At 48.6% G+C, this 10,763-nt stretch overlaps 1 protein-coding gene across 2 annotated transcripts; it reads left to right on the top strand.

The window, feature by feature from the left end:
* The first annotated feature begins 1,550 nt into the window (after positions 1–1,550).
* Positions 1,551–10,121, top strand: LOC142834837 (serine protease inhibitor A3N-like). 2 transcript variants are annotated; one of them, XM_075947738.1, is made up of 5 exons: positions 1,551–1,976; positions 3,885–4,538; positions 6,945–7,218; positions 8,158–8,308; positions 9,198–10,121. In XM_075947738.1, exons 2-5 carry the CDS (start codon positions 3,902–3,904, stop codon positions 9,396–9,398), a joined length of 1,263 nt encoding a protein of 420 aa, XP_075803853.1. In that variant the 5' UTR covers positions 1,551–1,976; positions 3,885–3,901; the 3' UTR covers positions 9,399–10,121. The 2 variants fall into 2 exon arrangements, with proteins under 2 accessions (XP_075803853.1, XP_075803854.1); XM_075947739.1 differs by having other exon boundaries at positions 1,922–1,976; positions 3,889–4,538.
* The last annotated feature ends 642 nt before the right edge of the window (positions 10,122–10,763 follow it).

Raw genomic sequence — 10,763 nt, 5'->3', positions numbered from 1 at the left:
TAGGGTTTCTATTGCTGTGGTGGAACTTCAGGACCAATAATAAAGCTGGGAAGAAAAGGGTTCCTTTGGCATCCTGTGGCACAACAATGCCCATCATTGACGAAAGTCAGGACAGGAACTTGAACAGTTAACAGCCCTGAAGACTGAACAGATGCAGAGGTCACAGAGTGGTGCTGTTCACCGGCTTGTCCACATGACTCACTCAGCCTGATCACTTTTAGAACCCAGGACAACCAGTCCAGAGATGGCACCACCGACAATGGGCTGGGGACTCCCACAACAATCACTATTTAAGTAAATGCTCTACATGCTGGACTACTGCCCCCAACTCTTAGGGATATTTTCTCAGTTGAGATTCCCTCCTCTAAGATGACGATGGTTTGTGTCAAGTTGTCATAAATTTAGACAACACAGTAGGGGAGAGAAATAGCTGGAAAGGCAGAGTCTAAAGTTTGGAGTTGAATAAGGTAGGGAGTGGAGAGAAGCAAGGGATCCACACCCGGGAAGGTCAGCAACAAGAGCCTCCCTTCAGTTAGGGTGGAGGATTCCTTCCAAAGGTGCCTAATGTTTTCTCCCTGGTTTCGGCAACAAATGGAAGCCAGGAAGCAGTAAAATCCTCAAACTAGACAACTCTGTGGACAGAAAGAAAGATTTATTGGGAATCATACTGTCAAGTCTTTCACTTTCTCAGGGGGCAGAGAAGAGGAGCAAAATGTCAATAAGGAGAGCAGATGTTAAAGGACAGCGGGGACGGGATCTCTGAGAGATTCACCCCGACTGGATTAAAGGAAAACAAGTTGCTCTTGCTGAGATAGCAGATGGTTGTACAAAGGTTAGGTTGGCTCCTGGGAACAGAAAAGCACCATGGGTGATTTGCTCTTCCAGCACACAGATCTGCCTTTAGGCCTCTGTTTATCCAAGCAAAATCCTTGTTAGGGCCAGCATCTTCATCTGGAAGACTTCATCTTTGGCCCTAATCCCTGCCTGCTGAGTCTCTATTCACACTGTTGACACATAACACACACTGGTCATCCTCAAGGGACTAAGAAATACTTTATGCTGGAGCCATTCTGAATGTGAATGATCTGAGAGCACAGACTTAGGCTACCCAAATTCCATGTCTCAGTGTGGAAGCAGACTCATGAAAACGTTATAGCGTAACTACACAAAGAAAGTCACAAGTCAAAGCAAGTTTGAGATGCAGGGGTGGAAACCTCAGAGAGGCAAGTGAATCAGGATGGGGAACTTATTTGCAGGCTAAAGATACTATCTGCTGGCATTCTTAGCTTTTGGATTGAAGCTTATTGTCTATAAACTAATAGAATCTATTGTCACAGGGTTTAGTGCTTGTACACAGGAGGTAAACAGGCTGTTCCAGAGAGGCAGCACTCAGCCCAGGAGAAGATAATTAGTCTCTGGCCCTGCAATGTTCCCATGTCTCTCCAGTATTGAAATTCAGATCAGCCTGCCAGGCTCTGCAGACACAGAGTCCTTTCAGGGGTTCCCCTTCAGTGCCAGGCAAGGCAGCTTCCCTTCAGAAGTCTGACGCCAAAGAGGGCAGAGCGAGTCTCTATTGAGAATATTCCCATTGCTGCCAGTAGGGACGGTTACACAAATGCAGATTGGATTTGTCTTTTTGCCTCTGACTACTCCCCAGCTGCAAACTGAACTTTGAAGCATTGCAGAAAAAGAAGCTACGACCTTGAAATCCAGCTGCAGCTGCCTTATTGATTGGAACACAGTGACAGGTGTTTCTGCTAGCTAGAGTCTCTAAATTTATGTTAATAGAATCATCCTGCCTGCCAACTTCCGGTCAGGTCACAAAGTGCACCTTGTATGTGCCAGCATTTCCTAAGAGGTGGGAGGTTCCCTGGTGGGGATAAATAGACCTGAGTGTGCATCAGAGAACGGTACCCCAGGAGGGAAGCAACCCCAAACACTGGACTCTGCTGTCACAGACACTGGCAGCTCTGCAGGTAATGCCCATGATTCCTTCTCTCTGGGGACAGTGGAAGGAGCTTTTCCAAAACTGCCATACTGGCAGTGACCGGAGCTCTTGTTTGGGGGGGGGCATAAGGAGTTTTCCTGGGGCACTGCATTGGAGTCAAGGGATACTTCTGGGTGCATATAAATCTTCTTATCGGTCTAAGTCTTCCTGTCTATGGAAGATGCGGGTGTCATGAGCTCTGTTCCTGAAGAGTGAATGGAGCCTGCTCCTTCCCACCCTCCATAGAGAAGAAGTATTGAGACCTTGACTAGCCTGGGTGCTGCTGCAGCTATGAGGAAAGAGGAATGCTGCAGAGTCCCCCTGGGAGCAGTGGCAGCCCCACAATGCTTGTAGCTGACAGGGGATGCCTTGGTATCAGAAACCCCAATTCCCCAGGAGAACTCATGGCTAAGGAGAAGGGCTCCACCCTCTCATAACCAGAAAAAGAAGACAACAGCTTAGCCACACAGCCAAGTCTCCTGCACAAACAGACTAGCAGGTTTTCTGTGGAAATAATTTTGAGGTGAAATACAGTTGAATGATTTTTCAAAGAAATGAATGCATCAGCTTAACTGGAAACACAGGGTAGAGGCAGCTGAAGACCCTGACCCCTCTGCAGTCATGTGACAGCCCTGGGGACATGTGGCTCAGCTTCAACACCTCCTTCCCCTCCTTCCTACATTCCCCTCCTATGTTCTTCTAGTCTTCTCTCCCCTCCATCTCTCCCTTGGCTCCCTCATCTGACCCCTCCCTCCTGTACCTCTTCTCCTGCTCCCTCTTCACTCCACTTTCTCACTCCTACTTCGTCTCCCCATCTTGTCTTCTCCCCTCCCTATCTATCTTCGCCATCATCCCTTTCCTTTAGAGTCTGTAGTTCTCTTCTGAACTCACCTATAGAGGAGACAGAGGCTAAAGTTGGGCACCAATGTTTACCATGATCACAAGCTTTCAAATGTGGTCTTTTAGGATGCTAGCCGCTCCTACTCCACGGGTGTGTGGAGGAGATGGCCCTCTGAGCATTCCCTGCAAATATCCCAGTTACCACAATAAGCCTGACACTTTCACTAATAATGTGTCCTGGGCCACTCACCAGGCTTCCCAGAGATGTCCACCCATTTGCTTGATAAAACATAGCCATCCTAACAGTAGAAATTAAATATGGTTCAGGAGTCAGACAATGGGAAGCCATTTTTTTCTTCTTCCTAGGAGGTCTTCCAAGCTGAGACACAAACCACCATGTGGCATCCAAGCAGGGCTGAGAACAAAATCCTATTGGCCCTTCTAATGCCAATTCTCAAGGGGGACATGACTCTGGTATTGCACTGACTGTCTACTAGGTTTCCACCCATTTATCCCACCCATGCCCAGAAATGTGACCCAGATACAGCCCAGGGTGATGAGATGTCATAGACATGTCATCAGGAGGTTTGGTTGGGGTGGCCCATTTGCTATTAGTCTAATTCAAGGATCCCTCACCGGGTCCTGACTCGATGTTGATGATTCCAAGTAGGACACAATTGCAAATTAAGAGTATTTCTTGTTTCTAATGAGTCCTTATAACAAGGAGGAAAATGAAAAAAGAAAGTCCGATTGCACAAGGCTTTTGCTCATCCCCAGGTTCTTGTCTTCCTTCTTTGTAACTCTGGCATGTCCCTTCGTATCTATGGATCCTGACTCTCTATTTTGAAATTGATTTCTTCAACATTACTTTACCCAGGGGTAACAGCATGCATGGGATCTGGTGCTGCCATTTGAGTGGCCAGAGCATCTCCTATGAAGAGCCCCAAAGATAGAAAGGGGCAGCAGAGCAGGGACATAATGCAGGCCAGGCAGGAGGACTAGGAAATGATCAGGACACCACCTGGCCCTCCCAGACTCAAAAGATCTTTCTTTTCAGCCAGGAGAACAGAGACGATGGCCATCCTTGTAGCTCTTGTGCTTTTGGTTGCTGGGTTCTGCCCTGCTGTTCTCTGCCAACCAGCTGGAACATCGGGAAGTGACACCGAACTTCAGGAAGACAAAAACAACATGAGTAAAGTGGACATTCTAACACTGGCCTCCATCAACACCGACTTCGCCTTCAGCCTCTACAAGGAGCTGGCTTTGGAGAATCCAGACAAAAACATCATCTTCTCCCCACTCAGCATCTCAGCTGCCTTGGCCGTCCTGTCCCTGGGAGCAAGCAACAACACTCTACAAGAGATTCTAGAAGGTCTCAAGTTCAATCTCACAGAGACCCCTGAGGCAGACATCCACCGGGGATTTGGGCAGCTCCTCCACATGCTCAGTCAGCCAAATGACCAGGTGCAGATCAATATAGGCAGCACCATGTTTGTTGAAAAGCGCCTGGAGATCCTGGCAGAGTTCAAGGAGAAGGCAAGGGCACTGTACCAGGCAGAGGCCTCAAGTGTCGACTTCCAGCAGCCTCATGAAGTCAAAAACCTCATCAATGACTATGTGAGGAAACAGACCCATGGGAAGATCAATGACCTGGTCTCAGCCCTGGATAAGAGTACATTAATGGTGCTGGTGAATTACATCTACTTTAAAGGTGAGGATGGGCCCTGTTTTATGGGGGTTGGAGAGGGTGTTGGCTGTGTACCTTGTGTTCATACAGTGAGCACTGGAAATGAGAGGCTCATGGCCTTGGAGACATGGGTGCCTAACTTCTGGTTACTAACATGCATTACTTCCTATCTGACTGTGCAGAAGTCATGTCTTCTCTCTGTAGACTAGATATCTTGGTCAATGTTCTATTGCTGTGAAGAGACACCATAACCACGGCTGCTCTTATAAAGGAAAACACTTAATCGGGTGGTGGGTTCACTTACAGGTCAGAGATTCAGTCCATTATCATCATGATGGGGCCTGTCAGTGTACAGCAGACATGGTGCTGGAGTGGTACCTGAGAGGCCCTCATCTTGTAAACAACAGGAAGTGGTCAGAGACACTGGGTGGTATCTTGAGCATTTATGAGACCTCAGAGCCTACCTCCACAGTGACATGCTAACTCCAACAAGACCAAACTTACTCCAACAAAGCCACAGCTCCTAATAATTCCACTCCCCCTGAGCTTATGGGAACCAATTGCATTCAATCTACACAGGAGTCCCTCACTCAACCCACTCCGCCATGTCTAATACTCTCCTACACAGTCCATCAGCTAGGGAACCTCATCCCTAGGAGGATCCAGGTCCTTCCTGACCTAAGGAGCCTGGGAACACCAATCTTAAAGGGAAAGTAGCGTGGTTCACAATTATTATGGGGAGTTTCTCTGCTGGGTCTCTCCCCTGAGCCTTTTCTGTAAGGCTGAACCTGGTCATGGAAAAGCAAGGACTGAGGAGAAGCCATTAGTGAGAGGGAAGTGTCAGCCAGCCAGTGGTCTGTGTTTAGTGTCTGACTGCTTCGTGGAATTATAGTTTGTAAAATTAGGAACCCAGGCAGCCTGCAGGGTCACAGTACTAAAGACACACTCCTGGGGCAGGGGGATAAGAAAGTTGGGAGACTAGGCTGTAATTGCTGCGGGTAAGGGTTGGTAGGGAGACATCCAGAGGCCACACCTGCAAAACTCTGTGATAGACCAAGGAGTGGGGCAATGGCCCACACAATGATGCCAGGTAAAAAACTCCATGAGACTAGAGCTGGGATGGATTTGGGACTCTGAACTTTGGATTGTCCAGGGCAGGTGGAGTGCTGCCTCTGGGACTATAGAGAGAAAACCAATTGACCATGGACAGAGGAGGACAGGGGGACAGAGGACAAAGTCCAGGATGGCTCCAGAGCAGCTGTACTCTGAAAAGAGGGGAAGCAGAGGGATGGCCTGAAGGATGGGACCGCAGGGTGTGTCTCCCTCTGCTGGACACAGGACCCAAGCTCCAAGGCTGCTTGGCTGTGAGGTGAGGATGTATGTTTATGGGCTGGATCCTGATCCCAAGTGATTGTCAAAGTACCAAGGCCCCCTCTCCACCCAGAGTGTATTGCAGGTAGTCACATGTACTTGGGATGTAGTGGAAGTGTGAATAGGATATTTTTGATTCATGGACAAGAACATAGCCAACGTGGGAGAAGAGGACTCATTACCCATATCTTAGTCAACCAATTATGGGATCCTGGTAATTCAACTCAGGGAAGTTGCAAATCTCATGAGTTTCAATCTAAACCTACTGTTGACTTTGGGCATTGACTTCTATTAAAGTGGACCAATAATCATAAAAACCCAGAGACAGATTTTGGGGTTCAAGCTGAAGATCAGAAAAGAAAAGCAGCCAACTGCTAGAGAGTTCTTATCTCCATGACATTTTCAGACTCAAAGAGAGCAAGTTCCTATCTCATTTCACTTTATATTCCTTTCTAATGCTGGTATTAAAGGCAAGCACCACCACCACCCAGACTCTATTGCATTAGCCACACAAGTTATTGTGTGGCTGCTGGGATTAAAGATGTGTGCCCCTACTGCCTGCCTATATGGCTAGCTTTGTACTCTGATCTTCAGGTAAGCTTTATTTATTAAAACACAAACATTGACAAACATCACAGTGTGAGGGAATAGAGGCTCTTTTGTCCTGTTTTCCCTAAAACCTGTCCCACCAGGGACTGTCTTCTAGACATGGGTCCCCTGAGGAAGAAGGGTTCCCCAACTCTCCCAGGCCCCAGTCTCAGCACCTTCACTTTAAGTCTGGTACACACCCCAGCCTCAGATCCCCAGCTCTTTTTCAGCTCCCTCAAGTAGGGAAGCTTTGGTCTGAGTTCCCTATCCAAGCCTGCTGACCACTTCTCACTCACAGTTCTGCATCAGCCAATGTTTTTTTTTCTGACCTAGATTATGTAACCAGGAGGGAACTCAGTGTTGTGGCAGATGGGTTGTGGAAGACTGTCAAGATTGTGGAATGGGGCAGAAACAGGGTGGAGGTGGGGTCTCTCTGCTGCTTTACAAGCTGATGACCTACTCCACATTTAGGGAAATGGAAGATGCCCTTTTACCCTCAGCGAACACGTGAGTCTAATTTCTATTTGGACAACAAGAGGATAGTGAAGGTGCCCATGATGCACGATGTGTTTCTGACCATACCCTACTTCCGGGATGAGGAACTGTCCTGCACTGTGGTGGAGCTGAAGTACAGAGGCAATGCCAGCGCCCTGTTCATCCTCCCTGACCAAGGCAAGATGCAGCAGGTGGAAGCCAGCCTGCAGCCAGAGACCCTGAGGAAGTGGAGGGACTCTCTGAAGCCCAGGTATGTGTCCTCTGGAACCAGAGCTGGCCTGGGTCCCTATCCTACTGTCAGCCTGAGGCCAGAGTCCCTGTACCTCAGAACCTCACTAGCACCCAGTGTAATGGGTGGAGAGTCCGCAGAGACCGGCAGAATGGGAGTGGATTTACCTCTGCTGGCTTTGTAGTGTGGGGACTGCGTTTTCAGTCATTTTTTTTGTTCACAAGATGACATCAGCTAGAGCAGGAGCTGAGGATTCCTGTGTCTCCCAGGCTGTAATTACACAGAATCCTGCATGGGTGTGGGAAGGCAGAGGGAGTGAGGGTGAGAGGAGATCAGCTCTGAGAATCAGCTCTGCCCTGTGCAGCCAACACATCCCCTCATCACAAATTCATTCACCAGTGTGCAAGGATGACTTGAAGACCTACTATGTGCTGTGTTCTAATTAAACCCAGAGAGTATATCAGAGGCTAAAGCACAAAATTTCTTACCCTTGTGGGCTCATCGTGCCACTTAGGAAGAGAGATTAGGGAGACAGAAATGAAACCAATATTATTTGACTTGTTAAAAGATAATGAGGTGTGAGATTGAGAAGAGGAAGGTCTAAGGCTAAAAACCAGCTGAATTCAGGTGGGGTGTGCAGTTGTAAACAGGTGGATCATGAGATGGAGTCTGAGTCCACACGACAAGGGATGGACTGCATTTGTGGACCTGGGAGCAAAGCAATTCTGGAAAGGACGCAGCTGGTACCATGCCCCGTTGCCTGATGGGTAATTAAGGCCACAGGAAAAGCAAATGATGTGAAGGAGGCACTAATGGAGAGAGTACTTCTTCCCAGGGAGAGGGTGGGGTGCAGAGCTGCCCAGCTACAGTGTGCTTTGAAAGGTCTCAAAAGTTTGAAACAAAAAAAAAAGTTTGAAACATATAGTTACATGACTCTTACATTTCTCTTTCCATTCTCAGGGAAATCGATGAGCTCTCCCTGCCCAAGTTCTCCATCTCCACTGCCTACAGCCTGGAGAGATCCCTTCCTCAGCTGGGCATCAGGGAAGTCTTCTCCACACAGGCTGACCTTTCTCGGATCACAGGGGCCAAGGACCTGAGCGTCTCTCAGGTAAGCCAAGACACACTGGGTTGTTTTCACTGGTGAATGTGGGTGGTCAGGGCAGGACTGTGGGAGATGGCAAAGTGTGAGAAAGCCTGCATTTCTGAGATTCCCTCATCCAGGGAGAGCTGGGTTACAGCCTAGATACATATACTCCTGCTGGATACCATGCAGCCAATTCTCCTCTATCCTGTGAACATAATCTCACCCAGGAGCCTTGGTGGGAAGGAGCCTGTGCTTGGCCTTTGGCCCTCAATCACACCAACCAGCACTGTGGTGTGGATGCCTCCCACAATCCACTGCAGGGCAAAGCCTTCCAGTCTCAGCTTCTTCGCTCACAGCCACCCCAGCAGTTCTTGTCTAGCACACAGAACTGGAGCAGTAAAGGAAATAACAACTGATGTATGCAGTTGAGATGAAACACTTAAGAATAGGAGAGGAGATGCCTTAGGACCGCACGTTACATTCCCAGATGCACAGCATGGCAATGCCTGGTGTTCTGTGCAGTGCCCACTTAAGCCCCGGACTCCAATCTGTACCCGCAGATCATGGCAGTCTAGGAAAAAGAAGTCATGCCCTGTTCATTACTGTTGTATTCCCAAGGAGGCACACTGGCTGCTCCCTGTGGTTTTCCTGAGAAGGGGCCTGTGGAGTAAGGACTGGTGTTGGCTCCCCCCATCCTCAGTGTGTAGTGGGTTTGAGATCAGCAGAGATTCTCAGAGACTGAGCAGATCTAGATTGTGCCTCATCGCACACCCTGAGCAGAGATTGGTTGACATCAGGGGTAGAGCTCATGATAGGAACAAGTTCACGAGCAGCGGAGGCCAGCAGTGGATGCTCCAGGAATCTCCTCTGCTGCCCTCCCTGGTCTCCAGTGAGTGATGTCTTTCTCCTACAGGTGGTCCACAAGGCTGTGCTGGACGTGGCTGAGACAGGCACAGAAGCAGCGGCTGCCACGGGAATGATGATGTTAGGATCGGCTCTAATTTTGGATCCTCTGGAAGTGCATTTTGACAGGCCGTTCCTGATGATTATCTCTGACACAAATACTCAGACTCCACTCTTTATGGCCAAAATTACAAATCCCAAGGGAAACTAGAACTTCCCAAGTGATGAGGCTTCCTCTTGGGAGCCAGGGATTGAGCCTGTATGTTGGTCTCTATGTGCATTTTGGCCTCCATGCTCTGATTGGCTGTTTTGTGCCTGGATTGGACAGTGGCAGTGACTAACTGTATGACTCACACATGCACAGGGTCCTGTGGACAGTCAGTGTCAGGTTCCCATCCTCTTGGCAGCACCAGCTATTGTTTCTGAGACTGAAATCTGACTCCGTGGCCCCTCCCTGCTGCCTCTCCTCTATGTGCCTCTGCCCAAAACCTGGGCTCTGGCAGATAGGCTCAGCCCCTACCTGTGCTATTGTTATATCTGCTTTCAGCCTTCACAGGCTTCATGGGACTATTCAAGATTTAGGCCCTTTTTGTGAACTTCAGGCCCATGACTGAGAAGTGAACCTGCTGCCTTCTCTGTATTTCCAGCATCTGGTACCAGTGTGTGCCCAGTTCCTGCCTCAAACTTTTCCTTCAGAGGCTCCTGGGCCTGCCCACATCTGGCACTGTTGTGGAGAACCTATTCCTGCTTCTGCATGGATTCGATTGGTCAGCTCAGCTCCTTTCGGCTACTCTACCTACTTGGGGCAGAGGAGCCTTTTCCTAGGTTCCCCACTGGCAAGCATCACACAATAGATGGACACCTCCCCTTCCTTACCCAAAATACAGGGCTTTCACTAATGCAATAAACGTATAACTCACATAACTGCACAGAAGGTGGCCAGGCTGTGTTCACTCAGTTCCGATTGGCAGAGGTGTGGCTCTAGTGACAACAGTATACTAGAAAATACTAGAAAATGTCACTTACAGTCTCTGACTTCTGTGATGGAACACTAACCTACATGTTATTATCAGTTTTTTTATGGAAGAGGAAACTGAGGAACAGAGCTTAGTCATTTTCCCATGATGTCACAGCTAGAAATTGTGACTGGTGGGATGTTATTCCAAGTCTCCTCATGCCTGAGGAACTGTCTTCCTCAAACCAGAATTCTGTGCCCGAGGCATCACTATGGTAGCAAGCAGGTGGAACATAAAACAAGCTCTGGATGCTTCACAGAGAGATGCTACACATGTGACCTCTGTGCTGAGGTCAGAGGAAGATGAGATGGTGGTCAGATGACCAAAAAAAGTGCTTTTGACAGGGCACCCTGCAATGTGGGCATTTCTAAGAATCCTGGGTGTTTAGCAAAAGAAGAAAGTCAACAGATGGCAAAGAGCCTGGTCCTATGAGGGTCCTCAATGACTCAGAACTACAGGGAGCGGTGGAAGGTGAATCACTGTTCCTGTTCTGGGACCCTCATAGCTCCTTCTGGCTATGAGATAGCAAGCTGCTCTGGGAAGATGTAGGGTTGTCACTG

This window comes from Microtus pennsylvanicus, chromosome 14, assembly GCF_037038515.1.
Source record: "Microtus pennsylvanicus isolate mMicPen1 chromosome 14, mMicPen1.hap1, whole genome shotgun sequence".
Lineage (NCBI taxonomy): Eukaryota > Metazoa > Chordata > Mammalia > Rodentia > Cricetidae > Microtus > Microtus pennsylvanicus.
This window is presented reverse-complemented; position numbering and strand designations above follow the sequence as displayed.

Bases quoted from the DNA above. Each gene is read 5' to 3' on its own strand.
- LOC142834837 (XM_075947738.1), top strand. From the start codon at position 3,902: ATGGCCATCCTTGTAGCTCTTGTGCTTTTGGTTGCTGGGTTCTGCCCT. The intron at 4,539-6,944 runs GTGAGGATGGGC...CTCCACATTTAG, and splicing joins GAATTACATCTACTTTAAAG to GGAAATGGAAGATGCCCTTT. The intron at 8,309-9,197 runs GTAAGCCAAGAC...TTTCTCCTACAG, and splicing joins AGGACCTGAGCGTCTCTCAG to GTGGTCCACAAGGCTGTGCT.